This window comes from Scyliorhinus torazame, chromosome 10, assembly GCF_047496885.1.
Source record: "Scyliorhinus torazame isolate Kashiwa2021f chromosome 10, sScyTor2.1, whole genome shotgun sequence".
Lineage (NCBI taxonomy): Eukaryota > Metazoa > Chordata > Chondrichthyes > Carcharhiniformes > Scyliorhinidae > Scyliorhinus > Scyliorhinus torazame.
Genome location: NC_092716.1, coordinates 8,269,861 through 8,289,680, shown reverse-complemented (window position 1 = coordinate 8,289,680; position 19,820 = coordinate 8,269,861). Strand labels below are relative to the sequence as shown.

At 46.6% G+C, this 19,820-nt stretch overlaps 1 protein-coding gene across 1 annotated transcript in view; it reads right to left on the bottom strand.

Annotated features, from left to right (window-relative positions):
* The window catches only part of terb1 (telomere repeat binding bouquet formation protein 1), a 221,014-nt gene that overhangs the window by 144,674 nt on the left and 56,520 nt on the right, over nucleotides 1-19,820 (bottom strand). The window contains exon 11 of the mRNA XM_072517804.1: nucleotides 1,262-1,387. Within this exon, the coding sequence (XP_072373905.1) occupies nucleotides 1,262-1,387 (126 nt within the window). The remainder of the gene's footprint in view (nucleotides 1-1,261; nucleotides 1,388-19,820) is intronic.

The following is a 19,820-nucleotide window of genomic DNA, read 5'->3' as shown; positions in this document are numbered from 1 at the left end:
TTGTACATAAGATGTAAATGCCCTGAATAAAAATATTAAAGAAAAGAAAGTGTGGTGCTCTGGCTGGCACACAATGGTACATTATCGAACTGCGCAAGGACCAGGGTAGAGGATTTAGGGGTTCTCCAATGTGTCTCGGTGATCCACTTCACAGTTTCAGCACCAATCACCATAAGGGGAAGCAGTGGCATAGTGGTATTGTCACTGGACTAGTAATCCACAGACCCAGGGTAATGTTCTGGGGACACAGGTTTGAATCCCACCACGGCAGATAGAAATTTGGAATTAGAAGTCTAATGATGACCATGAAAAGATTGCTGATTGTCATAAAACCCACCAGGTTCACTAGTCCTCTTTAGGTAAGGAAATCTACCATCATTACCTACATGTGACTCCAGACCCACAGCAATATGGTCGACTCTCAAATGCCCTCTGAAATGGAGGGCAGTTAGGGATGGGCAATAAATGCTGGCCAAGCCAGAGATGTCCACATCCCCTGAATGAATAAACAAAAAATGGTGAGTCTCCTTTTAACTCTAAATAACACTTAAAAAACATCATAGAATCCCAACAGTGCAGAAGGAGATCATTCGGCCCATCGGGTCTGCACCGATCCTTGGAATGAGCACTGCACCAATATCCACCCCACCCTATCCCCGTAACCTAACCTGCACATCTCTGGACACAAAGGGGCAATTTAACATGGCCAATCTACCTAACCTGCTCATTTTTGGACTATGGGAGAAAACCAGAGCACCTGGAGGAAACCCACGCAGACACGGGGAGAACGTGCAGACTCCACACAAACAGTCACCATGGCCGTAATTGAACCTGGGAACCTGGCACTGAGGTAGCAGTGTTAACCACTGTGCCACCTAATCAATGCCTTGATTGCTCTCAAACAGCTAGTCATTGTCAGGAGGGTGTTTGCTTGAAACATGAGCCACAAAAATGCCACGCAGCCTCTATAATCAGCACCAGAAGACAATTTAAGTGGCAATCAGCTATACAACAAGCCTCTACATAGCCATTCCAAATGCTGCTTTTAACTCCTTTACCAAGAGGGCATCATGTGCGAAATGCAGGCTCAATTGATGTTTCAGTTTAAAACTCCACCTCTTCAGTGCCTAAAGTATCAGGTGAAATTGTTTCCTCAGAGTTAACCACATACTGGTTTCTCATTATACCAGTGACATGGCATTGAACTACAAATCTAAATAAGTAAAGGCTAAAAAGACCATGAACACTTTTATGTACTTACTTATGAGCAGGCAACTCTGCAGAACAAAAGTGGCTGCTTTCCTTTGATCCTCATCCTGGGCTTCAGCTACTATTTGGATCATAAGTGGAAGCCCATTGCTCTGCAGTAGCTGATACTGATGTGCCTCTGAAAACAAATATTTTGCTTTTACTTTTTATATTTATTTACTAATATTTACTAATGACAAATGCAAATCGCCAAAAAACAAAATGTCAAGCAGAATTATAGAAAAAAACATTTCCCAAAATTCAATCAGAGAAACTTATCTGCTCCATGATTTCATTATTATATTTTATCCCATGGTTCAAGAAAGTGATTATGTTACTTGGTGTGGTAATCAGCCTTCGACATCAGAAAAATAAATTAGCCTTGGACAGGTAATGTTAATTATAGTGCTCCAACTAGTACCCCAGTTGAGATCAATTAACTCTGCACAGGTCATGGGATTGAAAGTGGGACCTTCGTTCAATGTAGCAATCAATGATCTGTTAGAAGCAAATTACTGCTCTTTAAGTCACACACTTTAAAAACTTATGTCACTGGGTAGATTTGGGCAGCACGGCAGTACAGTGGGTAGGACTGTTGTTTCACAGCTCCAGGGTCCCAGGTTTGATTCCTGGCTTGGCTCACTGTTTGTGTGGAGTCTGCATGTTCTCCCTGTGTCTGTGTGCGTTTCCTCCGGTTTCCTCCCACAAGTCCCGAAAGACCTGGGGCGGAATTCTCCGCAAATGGCGCGATGTCTGCCGACAGGCGCCAAAATGGGCGCGTATCAGTCCGGCATCGCACCGCCCCAAAGGTGCGGAATCCTTCGCATCTTGAGCGGCTGAGCCCTAACCTTGAGGGGCTAGGCCCGCGGCGGACTGATTTCCGCCCCGCCAGCTGGCGGGAAAGGCCTTGGTGCCCCGCCAGCTGGCGCGGAAATGACTTTGTCGGGCGGCGCATGCGCTGGAGCGTCAGCGGCCGCTCACGGCATCCCCGTGTATGCGCAGTGGAGGGGGCCTCTTCCGCCTTCGCCATGGTGGAGACCGTGGCGAAGGCGGAAGGAAAAGAGTGCCCCCACGGCACAGGCCCGCCCACGGATCGGTGGGCCCCGATCGAGGGCCAGGCCACCGTGGGGGCACTCCCCAGGGCCAGATCGCCCCCCGCCCCCCCCCCCCCCCCCCCCCCCCCCAGGACCCCGGGGCCCGCCCGCACCGCCTTGTCCCGCCGGTAAGAGAGGTGGTTTAATCCACGCCGGCGGGACAGGCATTCCAGCAACGGGACTTCGGCCCATCGGGCCGGAGAATCGCTGGGGGGGGCCCGCCAACCGGCGCGGCACGATTCCCGCCCCCGCCGAATATCCAGTGCCGGAGAATTCGGCAACCGGCAGGAGCGGGATTCACGCCAGCCCCCGGCGATTCTCCGACCCGGCGGGGGGTCGGAGAATCCCGCCCCTGCTGTCAGATGAATTGGATAATTCTGATTTCTCCCTCTATGTACCTAAACAGGGGATTTTCAGAGTAATTTCATTGCTGTGTTAATGTAAGCCTTCTTGTGTCAATAAAGATTATTATTATTATTGGTTGTGCAACATTTTCAGGAGCCCAAAGCACAAATTACCTCATTGCACTGGCGAATTGAGTAGCAATTTCCACAAAACTAACAGAAAATAATAAATTGAGAAGATTTGCAAATGCCGGAAATCTTTAAAAGTAACAAAAAAAGGTTTCATTTGTTGTTTCATTATTTACATGTTTTTGAATACAATTTTTAGTTTTAGGAATTTAAGTTTTAACTGGAAATATGGTGGATCTGATTGTGACAGTAACCCTGAAGTAAATGCAATTCAAACAAGTTTGTAGTTAATTACAGTTAAAACTTCAAAAAGTCAGGGTGAATTAACATAACAACATTACATCTTGGGTGGGATCTCTGGCCTCCGGCGTGCCGTTCGCTGGCAGCAGGATTCTCTGTTCCTGCCACTGTTACTGGGAATTCCCACTGAAACCACCCCATACCACCAAGAAACCCACGGGCAGGGGCGCACTGCTGGCAGGACCAGAGAATCTCGTTGCCAGCGAATGGCTGGAGAATTTCAGCCCTTATAACTCAATGAGACCTCATTAGATATCCTCATTTTCATACTTTCACATGTATCATGCCCAAAAGACTCCTTGTCTGCTCATGTATAACATACATCGAAACATACATAGAAAATAGAAGAAGGAAAGGCCATTCGGCCTTTAAAGCCTGCCTCATGCTCCATCCTGATCTATTTTCTTGGCAAATTTTGTCAATGATGGTTTGCCATTGTCTTAACATCTCAGGGACAGGGAAAGGAGGCAGATCTACAATCTACCTCAGTTGGAACAGGATAAATACCGTTCCAAATTAAAATTACTCATTGTTCACCTTATGGCAGTAATATCTACAAGCCTGTGCTTTTTCCAGACAAGTGATTTATATGCTCAGTCACACTGTTTTGTTTTATGCGTGAACAGCATTTCTTGACTACTGAAATTCATCAATTTCCTACAGCAGGGAACGAGACGCATAATACAAGTTCCTTAATCATTTTCACTTAAGTCCTATGTAATATATTCACTCTTTCAACTACCAAATGGAATCAGCAGTCCAAATGAGCTTTGACAAAGAGACATCCAGACACAAAATGTTAGCTCCTGTCTCTTTCCACAGATGCTGTCAGACCTGCTGAGATTGTCCACTATTTTCAATTTTTGTTTCAGATTCCAGCATCCGCAGTAATTTTTTTTTATCAGCAGTCCATAATGTATTTACAAATTTTTGGCAGTACAATAATAAAATATGCAATTTTTGAAATTATGCTGTGTAAATATTGAATGACAAGATTTTAACTAATTCAACGGGGAATCGAACCTGGGACCCTGGCGCTGTGAAGCCACTTGTGCTACCGTGCTGCTCTTTAAATGGGTTTTTATAACAATCGTTACATAAGAACATAAGAACTAGAAGCAGGAGTCGGCCATCTGGCCCCTCGAGCCTGCTCCACCATTCAATGAGATCATGGCTGATCTTTTGTGGACTCAGCTCCACTTTCCGGCCCGAACACCATAACCCTTAATCCCTTTATTCTTCAAAAAACTATCTATCTTTATCTTAAAAACATTTAATGAATCAGCCTCTACTGCTTCACTGGGCAAGGAATTCCATAGATTCACAACCCTTTGGGTGAAGAAGTTCCTTCTAAACTCAGTCCTAAATCTACTTCCCCTTATTTTGAGGCTATACCCCCTAGTTCTGCTTTCACCCGCCAGTGGAAACAACCTGCCCGCATCTATCCTATCTATTCCCTTCATAATCTTATATGTTTCTATAAGATCCCCCCTCATCCTTCTAAATTCCAACGAGTACAGTCCCAGTCTACTCAACCTCTCCTCGTAATCCAACCCCTTCAGCTCTGGGATTAATCTAGTGAATCTCCTCTGCACACCCTCCAGTGCCAGTACGTCCTTTCTCAAGTAAGGAGACCAAAACTGAACACAATACTCCAAGTGTGGCCTCACTAACACCTTATACAATTGCAGCAGAACCTCCCTAGTCTTAAACTCCATCCCTCTAGCAATGAAGGACAAAATTCCATTTGCCTTCTTAATCACCTGTTGCACCTGAAAACCAACTTTTTGCGACTCATGCACTAGCACACCCAGGTCTCTGCACAGCAGCATGTTTTAATATTTTATCATTTATATAATAATCCCTTTTGCTGTTATTCCTACCAAAATGGATAACCTCACATTTGTCAACATTGTATTCCATCTGCCAGACCCTAGCCCATTCACTTAGCCTATCCAAATCCCTCTGCAGACTTCCAGTATCCTCTGCACTTTTTGCTTTACCACTTATCTTAGTGTTGTCTGCAAACTTGGACACATTGCCCTTGGTCCCCAACTCCAAATCATCTATGTAAATTGTGAACAGTTGTGGGCCCAACACTGATCCCTGAGGGACACCACTAGCTACTGATTGCCAACCAGAAACACCCATTAATCCCCACTCTTTGCTTTCTATTAATTAACCAATCCTCTATCCATGCTACTACTTTCCCCTTAATGCCATGCATCTTTATCTTATGCAACAACCTTTTGTGTGGCACCTTGTCAAAGGCTTTCTGGAAATCCAGATATACCACATCCATTGGCTCCCCGTTATCTACCGCACTGTTAATGTCCTCAAAAAATTCCACTAAATTAGTTAGGCACGACCTGCCCTTTATGAACCCATGCTACGTCTGTCCAATGGGACAATTTCCATCCAGATGCCTCGTTATTTCTTCCTTGATGATAGATTCCAGCATCTTCCCTACTACCGAAGTTAAGCTCACTGGCCTATAATTACCCGCTTTCTGCCTACCTCCTTTTTAAAACAGTGGTGTCACGTTTGCTAATTTCCAATCCGCCGGGACCACCCCGGAGTCTAGTGAATTTTGGTAAATTATCACTCGTGCATTTGCAATTTCCCTAGCCATCTCTTTTAGCACTCTGGGATGCATTCCATCAGGTTCAGGAGACTTGTCTACCTTTAGCCCCATTAGCTTGCCCATCACTACCTCCTTGGTGATAACAATCCTCTCAAGGTCCTCACCTGTCATAGCCTCATTTCCATCAGTCACTGGCATGTTATTTGTGTCTTCCACTGTGAAGACCGACCCAAAAAACCTGTTCAGTTCCTCAGCCATTTCCTCATGTACCATTATGAAATCTCCCTTCTCATCCTCTAAAGGACCAATATTTACCTTAGCCACTCTTTTTTGTTTTATGTATTTGTAGAAACTTTTACTATCTGTTTTTATATTCTGAGCAAGTTTACTCTCATAATCTATCTTACTCTTCTTTATAGCTTTTTTAGTAGCTTTCTGTTGCTCCCTAAAGATTTCCCAGTCCTCTAGTCTCCCACTGATCTTTGCTACTTTGTATGCTTTTTCCTTCAATTTGATACCCTCCCTTATTTCCTTAGATATCCATGGTCGATTTTCCCTCTTTTTACCGCCCTTCTTTTTTGTTGGTATAAACCTTTGCTGAGCACTGTGAAAAATCACTTGGAAGGTTCTCCACTGTTTCTCAACTGTTTCACTATAAAGTCTTTGCTCCCAGTCTACCTTAGCTAGTTCTTCTCTCCTCCCATTGTAATCTCCTTTGTTTAAGCACAAAACTCTAGTGCTTGATTTTACCTTCTCACCCTCCATCTGTATTTTAAATCCCACCATATTGTGATCGCTCCTTCCGAGAGGATCCCTAACTATGAGAACTGAATCAATCCTGTCTCATTACACAGGACCAGATCCAGGACCGCTTGTTCCCTCGTAGGTTCCATTACATACTGTTCTAGGAAACTATCGCGGATACATTCTATAAACTCCTCCCCAAGGCTGCCTTGACCGACCTGGTTAAACCAATCGACATGTAGATTAAAATCCCCCATGATAACTGCTGTACCATTTCTACATGCATCTATTATTTCGTTGTTTATTGCCTGCCCCACCATAATGTTACTATTTGGTGGCCTATAGATTACTCCTATCAGTGACTTTTTCGCCTTACTATTCCTGATTTCCACCCAAATGGATTCAACCTTATCCTCCATAGCACCGATGTCATCCCTTACTGTTGCCCGGATGTCATCCTTAAATAACAGAGCTACACCACCTCCCTTACCATCCACTCTGTCCTTCCGAAAGGTTTGATACCCTCGGATATTTAACTTCCAGTCGTGACCATCCTTTAACCATGTTTCAGTAATGGTCACTAAATCATAGTCATTCACGATGATTTGCGCCATCAATCCATTTACCTTATTCCGAATACTACGAATATTCAGGTAAAGTACACTTATGTTGGCTTTTTTTTTTACCTCTGTTCTGAATCTTAACACCTCGATCAGTGACCTCTCCTAAGTTATATTTCCTCTTAACCTTTCTCCTAATTTTCCTTGTCGTCGAACCCATATCTTTCTGTAACAACCTGCCGCGTCGCTTACCATTCATGTTTTCACTTCCCGTTTTATTTCTTTTAGTATTCCTGGTCCTATTCACTGAGCTCCCCATAGTCACTCTACCTTGTACTGTCGCCCTTTTTGATTTTTGACTATGGCTTCTCTGCCTTCCACTTTCCCCCTTACTGCCTTTTATTTATGTCCCTGTTTTACTACCTTCCAACTTCCTGCATCGGTTCCCATCCCCCTGCCACATTAGTTTAAACTCTCCCCAACAGCTCTAGCAAACCCCGCCCCCCCTAGGACATCGGTTCCAGTCCTGCCCAGGTGCAGACCGTCCGGTTTGTACTGGTCCCACCTCCCCCAGAAACGGTTCCAATGTCCCAGGAATTTGAATCCCTCCCTCTTGCACCATCTCTCGAGCCACGTATTCATCCTCTCTATCCTGACATTCCTACTCTGACTAGCTCGTGGCACTGGTAGCAATCCTGAGATTACTACCTTTGAGGTCCTACTTTTTAGTTTAACTCCTAGCTCCCTAAATTCAGCTTGTAGGACCTCATCCCGTTTTTTACCTATATCGTTGGTGCCTATGTGCACCACGACAGCTGGCTGTTCACCCTCCCCCCCCCAGAATGTCCTGCAGCCGCTCCGAGACATCCTTGACCCTTGCACCAGGGAGGCAACATACCATCCTGGAGTCTCGATTGCGTCCGCAGAACCGCCTGTCTATTCCCCTTACAATTGAGTCCCCTATCACTATAGCCCTGCCATTCTTCTTCCTGCCCAGCTGCGCAGCATGGCCAGCCACGGTGCCATGAACCTGGCTGCTGCTGCCTTCCCCTGGTGAGCCATCTCCCTCAACAGTATCCAAAGCGGTATATCTGTTTTGCAGGGAGATGACCGCAGAGGACACCTGCACTTCCTTCCTACTCTTGCTCTGTCTTTTGGTCACCCATTTACTATCTCCCTCAGTACCTTTCACCTGCGGTGTGACCAACTCGCTAAACGTGCTATCCACGACGTCCTCAGCATCGCGGACTCTCCAAAGTGAGTCCATCCGCAGCTCCAGAGCCGTCAAGCGGTCTAACAGGAGCTGCAACTGGACACACTTCTTGCACGTGAAGGAGCCAGGGACAGTGGACGTGTCCCTGAGCTCCCACATCGCACACGAGGAGCGAGACACGGGTTTGAGATCTCCTGCCATGTCTTAAACCTTCGGTGAACTTCAACAATTTCAATTCCCCCCCCCCCAAAATTAAATAAATAAATAAACAACGAAGAAAAAAATAAATATACCAATGAAAAGAAACAGAAAAACCAAAACACTACTTACCAGTCACAAAAAGCACTTCCTCCCCACCCAGCTTTGGATTCCCACCTCAATTCAAATTCCCAAACTCACTCTTAGCTGTGTCTCACTCCTGGCTCTGTCTTCTCTCTGGCTCACTGGGAGAACTCACTGGGAGTGAGTTTACAAGTGGCTCTTTTTAAACTGTCCTGAATTGACTCCCCTCCCCCACCTGCTTTTAGATCAAAGTAGATTAAAGTGACTGACACTTAACTGCCAACTAGTTATGTGAGTGGGTGGGGCAGCCCTTGTTACCTACACTGCACAATACTAGCTTAATTTAAATTAAACTCCTGAAATTTAAAAGGAGCTGCCTTACTGATTCAATTTAATTCAATTCAATTCCCACCTCGATTCAAATTCCCAAACTCACTCTTAGCTGTGTCTCACTCCTGGCTCTGTCTTCTCTCTGGCTCACTGGGAGAACTACATGGTCATCATTGGACTTTCAATTCCAGATTTTTATTGAATTCAAATTTCACCATCTGCAGTGGCAGGATTTGAACTTGGGTCCCCAAAGCATTACCCTGGGTTTCTGGTTTATTAGTCCAGTGACAATACCACTATGCCACCGCCTCCCCAAGTTATTTTAAACTGGTTAACAGTATGTTAAAATCACAAAACCAAAGTACTGTAGATGCTGGTAAGAACAAAAGATTCTGAGAATACTTGATTCTGGGAAACTCAGCAGGTCAGGGAGCATCTATGGCGAGAAAAATAGAATTAACATTTTAAATCTGTGACTCTTCTCAGAACTGGGTTCTAATGAAAGTTCACAATGTGGCCTGAAACTTCCGTTTCTCTTGCCATAGATACTGCCAATCGTGTTGAGTATTTGTAGCATGCTTGTTTTTATTTATGTTAAAATACAAACGGTTTCTGCTAATTCAAAACCTGACATCCTCCCATCTCCACTTGAAATCTCTACTGGATTTTTTCTCCTGTTATTTTTTTTTTTCTCACTAAAGACCAACTGGGGCAATCCAATGGTTTCCTCGGCTGATATCCTTTAACTTGGCGAACTAACTCAGTTTGATTGATTGATTTATTGTCGCATGTACCAAAGTACAATTAAAGTATTTTTCTGTGGCCAAGGGAATGTACACAGTGGACAAAAAGAATAATCGACAAAGTACAATGACAAATAGTGATTGGTTACAGTGTGGAACACGGGCCAAACAAAGCAAACACATGCGCAAGAGCAGCAGAGGGCGTTGTGAAAGTGATCTTACAGGGAGCAGATCAGTCCGAGGTAGAATCGTTGGGGAAGAAGCTGTTCCTATATCCGGATGTGCGGGTCTTCAGATTTCTATATCTTCTGCCTGATGGAAGGGTCTGGAAGAGAGCAAAGCCTGGGTATGAGGTGGCTCTGACAATGCTGTCTGCCTTCCTGAAGCAGTGGGAGGTGTAGACAGAATCAATGGGAGGGTGGCAAGCTTGTGTGATGCATTGGGCTGAGTTCACCGCATTCTGCAGTTTCTTGGGTTTGTACAGGCCTGTTGGGGTGGGTGGCACTGATGTATTGGCTGTTTGTTCAAAGTGGGCATAGAACTTGTTTAGTTCATCAGGGAGGGATTGGTCAGCCCCAGAGATTCCGCCTGGCCTTGCTTTGTAGCCCGTAATCTCATGTAAGCCCTGACATTGATGTTGTGGGTTTGTGTCGTTGGCCTGGGACTCTAGTTTGATGCGGTATTGTCTTTTCACGTCCCTGAAGGCTTTACGTACATTGTACCTGGATTTCTTATATAGGTCAGGGTCGTCAGACTTGAACGCCTCCATCCATGGGCTTTAGAGTGGTTTCACAGGTCGGCGCAACATCGAGGGCCGAAGGGCCTGTACTGCGCTGTAACGTTCTATGTTCTATCCGGGACTTCAGCAGGGAGTGAATCCTTCGGTTAAGCCAGGGTTTCCGATTGTTTGTAAGCCGGAATTTATTGACCCAGTTATACACAACCATCACCAGCTGACCTTCCGGAAGAGGCAGATGATGTATTTCCTACTCAGCCATTGGGTATTTGACTCCCTTAATGTTCACAAGGAAATCAGAGATGCAATCAGAACTGGCTAAAATTGATTTTGTTGGGTCCAAAATGTTTTTTGCCATACTTAAAACATTGGGGGGAGCCCAATCTACTGGCAGTGTTGCACCCGAAAGGCAGCAGTCGGTAGATGCCAGGAGATCCCTCTTCCAGGATTTACCCAGCTTGCCACGCCTTGCGACATCTAACGTGATCTCGCAAGACGTCTCGATCTGAATCCTGCACATTGTGGGCTAGATCACTATTTTGCAAATCTGCATAGAATGAGACAGCGAGTCTCACTCTAATATACGTTCCCCTGATCTAGCCAAGGCGTTGGGAGTTTATCCCCTTCGCCTCGGAGACCTCAGGCAAGCACCGTTCAGTGCTGGTCTCCACAAACGAGGAAGACAGAACGACACTCTTTGGTGCCAGCCTGCCACTGCCAAAGTGCCCAGGAGGCACGGCCAGCTGGCAGAGGCACTGTCAGGCTTTGTAGTGCCAACGTGACAGGCTGCCATTCTTCCAGTGCCGGGGATGAGGCCTGGGGGTGCCCTGCAGAGGCATGTTAGGTGGGGTTTGGGGGACCTGAGGACCATCGCATAGGTGAGTAGGGCTTTGGGTGGATTCAGGGGCCGCATCTGGAGGTCGAGAGATTGGGATGCCATTTGTGGTATCATAAATGGTACCCCGATCTCCTTTGCAATGAGGAGTTGTGGCAAGCGGATCTCCTCAGTGCAGGAAACGGGATTAAGTGCAGCCTCGGTGGGGAGTTGCCCGCTGATGCCCCAAATTGAACCAGAGTCCTGATGGCATGGTGTTTATCGGGACTGAGCGTGCTCGTCAGGAGACTCTCTGTTCCAATTCGGTTAGATTGCGCCCTGACCTTCCGCTGAACCAAAAGATGGCTGCTACGAATCACAAAGAACAAAGAAGAACAAAGAAAAATTACAGCACAGGAACAGGACCTTCGGCCGTCCAAGCCTGCGCCGATCCAGATCCTCCATCTAAAACTGTCGCCTATTTTCTAAGGATCTGTATCCCTCTGTTCCCCGCCCATTCATGTATCTGTCTAGATACATCTTAAATGACGCTATCGTGCCCGCCTCTACCATCTCCGACGGCAATGCGTTCCAGGCACCCACCACCCTCTGCGTAAAGAACTTTCCACGCATATCTCCCTTAAACTTTTCCCCTCTCACCTTGAAGTCGTGACCCCTAGTAATTGAGGCCCCCACTCTGGGAAAAAGCTTCTTGCTATCCACCCTGTCTATACCTCTCATGATTTTGTAGACCTCAATGAGGTCTCCCCTCAACCTCCGTCTTTCCAACGAAAACAATCCTAATCTACCCAACCTCTCTTCATAGCTAGCACCCTCCATACCAGGCAACATCCTGGTGAACCTCCTTTGCACCCTCTCCAAAGCATCCACATCCTTCTGGTAATGTGCCGACCAGAACTGTACGCAGTATTCCAAATGTGGCCGAACCAAAGTCTTATACAACTGTAACATGACCTGCCAACTCTTGTACTCAATACCCCTTCCGATGAAGGAAAGCATGCCTTCTTGACCACTCTATCAACCTGCGCAGCCACTTTCAGGGTACAATGGACCTGAACACCCAGATCTCTCTGTACATCAATTTTCCCCAGGGCTTTTTCATTTACCGCATAATTTGCTCTTGAATTGGATCTTCCAAAATGCATCACCTCGCATTTGCCCGGATTGAACTCCATCTGCCATTTCTCCGCCCAACTCTCCAATCTATCTATATTCTGCTGTATTCTCTGACAGTCCCCTTCACTATCTGCTACTCCACCAATCTCAGTGTCATCTGCAAACTTGCTAATCAGACCACCTATACCTTCCTCCAGATCATTTATGTGTATCACAAACAACAGTGGTCCCAGCACGGATCCCTGTGGACCATCACTGGTCACAGTTCTCCATTTTGAGAAACTCCCTTCCAATACTACTCTCTGTCTCCTGTTGCCCAGTCAGTTCTTTATCCATCTAGCTAGTACACCCTGGACCCCATGAGACTTCACTTTCTCAATCAGCCTATCATGGGGAACCTTATCAAATGCCTTACTTAAGTCCATGTATATGACATCTACAGCCCTTCCCTCATCAATCAACTTTGTAATTTCCTCAAAGAATTCTATTAAGTTGGTAACACATGACCTTCCCTGCACAAAACCATGTTGCCTATCACTGATAAGCCCATTTTCTTCCAAATGGGAATAGATCCTATCCCTCAGTACCTTCTCCAGCAGCTTCCCTACCACCGACGTCAGGCTCACCGGTCTATAATTACTTGGATTATCCCTGCTACCCTTCTTAAACAAGGGGACCACATTAGCAATTCTACAGTCCTCCGGTACCTCACCCGTGTTCAAGGATGCTGCAAAGATATCTGTTAAGGCCCCAGCTATTTCCTCTCTCACTTCCCTCAGTAACCTGGGATAGATCCCATCCGGACCTGGGGACTCGTCCACCTTAATGCCTTTTAGAATACCAAACACTTCCTCTCTCCTTATGCCGACTTGACTTAGAGTAATCAAACATCTATCCCTAACCTCATCATCCGTCATGTCCCTCTCCTCGGTGAATACCGATGCAAAGTACTCGTTAAAAATCTCACCCATTTTCTCTGACTCCACGCATAACTTTCAATCTTTATCCTTGAGTGGGCCAACCCTTTCTCTAGTTACCCTCTTGCTCCTTATATATGAATAAAGGCGTTGTGATTTTCCTTAACCCTGTTTGCTAAAGATATTTCATGATTACATACTGCTCTAGAAAACCATCCTGGATGCTCCTTACAAATTCTGCTCCATCTAGACCTCTGACACTAAGTGTATCCCAGTCAATGTTGGGAAAATTTAAAATCTCCTATCACCACCACCCTGTTGCTCCTACATCTTTCCATAACCTGTTTACATATTTGTACCTCAACCCACGCTCGCTGTTGGGAGGTCTGTAGTCCAGTCCCAACATTGTTACCGCACCCTTCCTATTTCTGAGATCTGCCCATATCGCCTCACTGCACAAGTCCTCCATAGTGCCCTCCTTCAGCACAGCTGTGATATCCTCTCTGATCAGTAATGCAACTCCTCCACGCCTTTTACCTCCCTCTCTATTCCGCCTGAAGCATCGATATCCTGGGATATTTAGTTGTCAATCATGCCCTTCCCTCAACCAAGTCTCAGTAATAGCAATAACATCATACTCCCAGGTACTAATCCAAGCCATAAGTTCATCTGCCTTACCTACTACACTTCTTGCATTAAAACAAATGCACCTCAGACCGCCAGTCCCTTTGCGTTCCTCATCTGCTCCCTGCCTACTCTTCCCCTTAGTCACGCTGACTTCATGATCTAATTCCTTACAGGCTTTAATTACTACCTCCTTACTGTCCATTAACCTCCTCATTTGGTTCCCATCCCCCTGCCACATTAGTTTAAACCCTCCCCAACAGCGTTAGCAAAAGCACCCCCAAGGACATTGGTTCCAGTCCGGCCAAGGTGTAGACCGTCCAATTTGTAGTAGTCCTACCTCCCCCAGAACCAGTCCCAATGTCCCAAAAATCTGAAACCCTCCCTCCTGCACCATCTCTCAAGCCACGCATTCATCCTGCCTATTCTTTCATTTCTACTCTGACTACCACGTGGCACTGGTAGGAATCCTGAGATTACTACCTCTGAGGTCCGACTTTTTAACTTGGCTCCTAACTCCTAAATTCTGCTTGTAGGACCTCATCCCGTTTTTTACCTATATCATTGGTGCCTATGTGCACCACTTCCCCCTTCAGAATGTTCTGCAGCCGATCTGAGACATCCCTGACCCGTGCACCTGGGAGGCAACATACCATTCGGGAGTCTCATATTCGACCACAGAACCGCCTATCTACTCCCCTTACAATTGAATCCCCTATAATTATAGCCCTTCCACTCTTTTTCCCGCCCTTCTGTACAGCAGAGCCAGCCACGGTGCCATGAACCTGGCTACTGCTGCCTTCCCCTGGTGAGCAATCTCCCCCAACAGTATCTAAAACGGTATACCTATTTTGGAGGGAGATGACCGCAGGGGACACCTGCACTGCCTTCCTGCTTTTTCTCTGCCTTTTGGTCACCCATTCCCTTTCTCCCTCAGCAATCATAACCTGTGATGTGACTAATTCGCTAAACGTGCTGTCCAACTATCCACAACTTCCTCAGCATCGCAGATGCTCCACAGTGAGTCCATCCGCAGCTCCAGAGCCATCATGCGGTCTAACAAGAGCTGCAGCTGGACACACTTCCCACACGCGAAGGAGCCAGGGACATCAGCCACGTCCCTGAGCTCCCACATTGAACAAGAGGAGCATAACACGGGTCTGAGATCTCCTGCCATTTTTAATCTTAAGCTTAACTTAGTCCAACTACAATATCAAATAATAGATAAATGAAAAAGGAAAAAAAAAGAAAAATTGTTACCAATCACACGATTAAAAAAAAAAAATAGAAATACCTTACCTTATCAACACACCTCAGGGTAAAGAAAAACTACTTACCAGTCACCAGCCAATCACTTACCTGCTGGCTGTGCCGTCACGGTTCAGCTTCTTTCTACTTCTACCTGCCCTCAGTCTCCCTCTTGACGGTAGCATTGTGGATAGCATAATTGCTTCACAGCTCCAGGGTCACTGTCTGTGCGGAGTCTGCACATCCTCCCCGTGTGTGCGTGGGTTTCCTCCGGGTGCTCCGGTTTCCTCCCACAGTCCAAAGATGTGCAGGTTAGGTGGATTGGCCATGATAAATTGCCCTTAGTGTCCAAAATTACCCTTAGTCTTGGGTGGGGTTATGGGGATAGGGTGGAGGTGTGGACCTTGGGTAGGGTGCTCGTTCCAAGAGCCGGTGCAGACTCGATGGGCCGAATGGCCTCCTTCTGCACTGTAAATTCTATGTAAAATCTATGATCTTTACTCGGCTGGGATCCTGACAGTGATTTTTTTTTTTTTTGGTTAGAGGAGGAGGTAGGGAGGGAAACACTGAAGAAGTGTTTGGGGTTTAACTGTCACTTGACAACAGCTCCTCCACAAACCACCTTCTGGATACAGTGACCGCAATGCACTGATGCAAATTTTCCCTGCAACAGCCAATCAGTGGCTCCGCTCTGCTGGATGCTTGCCTTCACTTGAACAAGGAGGGTGTCTTGCCCAGGTACACCTTCTGGATACAGTGACAGCAATGCACTGATGCAAATTCTCCCTGCAACAGCCAATCAGCGGCTCCACTCTGCTGCCCTCTGCTGGATGCTTGCCTTCACTTCAACACGGAGGGTGTTTTGCTCAGGTACCCCTTCTGGATACAGTGAACGCAATGCACTGAAGCAAATTTCCCCGCAACAGCCAATCAGCGGCTCCGCTCTGCTGCCCTCTGCTGGATGCTTGCCTTCACTTAAACACGGAGGGTGGCTTGCTCAGGTACATCTTCTGGATAGTGACCGCAATGCACTGAAGCAAATTTTCCCCACAACAGCCAATCAGCGGCTCCGCTCTGCTGCCCTCTGCTGGATCCAGATCACATAATTGGCCTTTTGTTCTGAAAGCTATCAACAAGACTTCCGATGACAAAGTAATTGCCCTCTCTGTCAATGGAACCTCACACCTCATTGTACAGACACCTTCTAATGAACAAAATCAGAGGATGTGCAGATGAACTGGCACCTCAACAGAGAGATATCGAAACTCATGATGCTCTACAGAGCAGTTAACAGAATCAATTCACGCCTGTGACTGCCCAGTTCCATTTCAAAACAGGAATATTGAGGGGAAAATGGGATTTTGGCCAGAATCACAGAAACTGATTGTTGAAATGCAATGAACTAATAACGGGTCATGACCCTAGCCTCGGGCCTTTTGGACAGTTTTAACAAGACACCTTTGGCCTCATGGGCAGACTGCTGTTTTAACATCAACTAGAAAGAACTCTAGCAGCTGGGCTGAACACGCAGTCAGTTACCATCTTTGAATGCCATGGGCGACATTTTCCAGCCGGTCGCACCAATGGTGACCCCCCCTGTCACGGATTCTCCAATGGTGGACGGTACAAACAACGGGAGAACTCGTTGACAGCAGCAGAACCGAGAGATCCCATTGCGGCCGATGGCAGACCACCTCTTCCGCTTCAAAACACAAATCATAAATCCCATCCCATGAAACATATTTGATTTTTAAAATCTCTGATTATGCCTACCAAGAAGTCTAAACACATAAAGCATGTTGCAGCACCATTCGTTTCTGTGTGTCGTCTCCGGCCAGAAACTCATTGAGACTGAACTAAGCCATGAAGGAAACAATCTCTGGACTTAGAATTCTCGGACTCTGGAAATCATGTGAACTGATATTAATATACGTGGTTCTTGTTCTGTTACTATCCGTAGTTGGAAAATACTTTTCCTATATGCCCCCTACTGTGTGCGTGTGTGTGTGTGTGTGTGGAGTGGGAAGTTGCAAACATTCTTTCCCCAGTTTTGAATGTGAAATAAATGAACCTTCTGAGTTAATCACAACGTAAGTTTGCTGCGAGTTAGCAGTAAATTGCGCGGCCTTCAGGACGCGTGACAACGCAGAATCGGCGAGCAGAAACTTATAGCCAAGTTCCGCACACATGAGTGCGGCCTCAACCGGGACCTGGGATTCATGTCGCATTACATTCATCCCCCACCATCTGGCCTGGGCTTGCAAACTCCTACCAACTGTTCTGGCTTGAGACAATTCACACCCCTTCACCTGGGGTTACTCCTATCTCTGGGTCTGTAAAGACTTAATTACCTGCAAATGCTCACATTCTAAGCATTGTCTGGCATCTTTGAATTTGTCGATATATATGTTTCTGGAACCTACCTCTTCATTCACCTGAGGAAGGAGCAGTGCTCCGAAAGCTAGTGTTTGAAACAAACCTGTTGGACTTTAACCTGGTGTTGTAAGACTTCTTACAGCAGTAAATTGGATCACATAACTGAGGGTTTGGGTAAAGTCTGCCACAGCATACTTCAAAATAATTCAGAACACCTTCTGCTTACAGACAGTTGGTGAAAGGAATGAAATACAGTTAGCCTGTCTCTCTGCTCTTTGTAACAAAATAAACACATTATCAGAATTGGTCAGTTTATACTTGAATTATTGTAAAAGGATCCCAATAAGATTGCAAGATGCCTTTGAAACCTGATAATCAGGCTGAAATTTGAGAAAACTTATCATTTTCAATGTTCTTACATATTTGTGAAGCACAAATCTGAATGAATACCTCAAAGACAGTTGTAAGTTGCTTTTGGTGGGGAAACTGTTTTTGAATGGAGTATGTTAATGAAAATGAATGAAAATCGCTTATTGTCACAAGTAGGCTTCAATGAAGTTACTGTGAAAAGCCCCTAGTCGCCACATTCCGGCACCTGTTCAGGGAGGCTGTTACAGGAATTGAACCGTGCTGCTGGCCTGCCTTGGTCTGCTTGCAAAGCCAGCGATTTAGCCCTGTGCTAAACAGCCCCTGTGTACTTTGGCAGGGAGTAAACATCATTTAGCTTCCTGCTCATCTGTGTATCGGCCCAGTAATGTCTGAGGGGAATTTGGAAAGAAATACCAGATGAAGTTGACCAAATGCAAGTGCGGTTACCAGGCAACCCTGTAACAAACTGTTCAAAGTCACAATATTCCTTCGGCTGAGTAGGAACAAGGGGCGGGATTCTCCGACCCCCCGCCGGGTCGGAGAATCGCCGGGGGCTGGCGTGAATCCCGCCCCCGCCGGTTGCCGAATTCTCCGGCACCGGATATTCGGCGGGGGCGGGAATCACGCCGCGCCAGTTGGCGGGCCCCCCCGGCGATTCTCCGGCCCGGATGGGCCGAAGTCCCGCTGCTGGAATGCCTGTCCCGCTGGCGTGGATTAAACCACCTCTCTTACCGGCGGGACACGGCGGCGCGGGCTCCGGGGTCCGTGGGGGGGGGGGGGGGGGGGGGGGGGGCGGGCGCGGGGCGATCTGGCCCCGGGGGGTGCCCCCACGGTGGCCTGGCCTGCGATCGGGGCCCACCGATAGCAGAAGCCTTACAGATAGCAGAAGGAAACCATGTTCCCAGGTTTAGCCTCTAACTAGTGCTGAGAGCCATCTACTGTATGCCTGACTGTCTTCAGAACACCAAGGAATGAGGGAAGCAGGTCAGTGTTCCTGTTCATTAATGAAGTTTCCAACTGGTGGAAATTAACAGGAAAACAATAGATAATTATTTTCATTTGTCTGAATGAACAAATGAATTCACTGCCCCAGTATAATAATAAAGAAGTAGAGGTGGGTGTTAGCTGTCACAAGGATATGCCCCTTTCATTTTGAAAATATGATTTTCAAAAGCTAAAGTGACGGAGAATTTTGCAATTTAAAATGAGACACAAGCTACTTAAAATTGCAAGGCCACCTTCCAAGATGAAGGTCAAAACAAACAAGTCACTCACAGGGTACTGTTAAGAGAGGACATTTTTGATAATTCAAAGACCCATCAAAACCGATCACTGGCTAAGGAAGGGACATTAAAAAAATAATTGGGTACTCTAAATTTATTTAAAACAATACAAGCAGCACTGGTGCCCCTGCCAGGACACCGCTGACCATGACATTCCGTGCCCCAGGATCTGGTACCATCCTTATCACTGTGAACGTCGTTCTCTTATTGAACAACATGGCCACCCCCATAGCCCTCGTCCCATAACATGCTTGGAACGTCTGTCCCACCCAGCTGTTTCTTACCCTCAGTCGGTCCTTCTCCCTCAGGTTCGTCTCTTCGAGCAAGATTACGTCAGGCCTTCAGTCTTTTTGGATGGGCGAAGACTCTTTTCACTGGGCCGCTTCAGGTGACTATTCTGACAGGGGGGGTTTCTATTCCCCCCACCCTCCTATGGGGCCGGTCATACTCACCTTGTGGATATGCCCCTGCACTCCGGAGATTCCCTTTGTTTGGGGGCTATCCAAGATGGCCTTATCTACGTTGTCTTTGTTCTTGTCGTCACCATGTGCGACCTGCTGCAACCAGAGTTCTACCCTCCCCCTCCGATCCCTCTCCCCAGACCGTATATCCCTCCCATCCACCCATCCCCGTGCCATTGTGGGCTCCACCCCCCCCTCCACCCGGCACTACACCCCAAATCATCCCCCCTCCTCTCCCCGAAACTTGAGTTGTATCCCTCCCCCCTCTTCTGCCAGGCACTCTC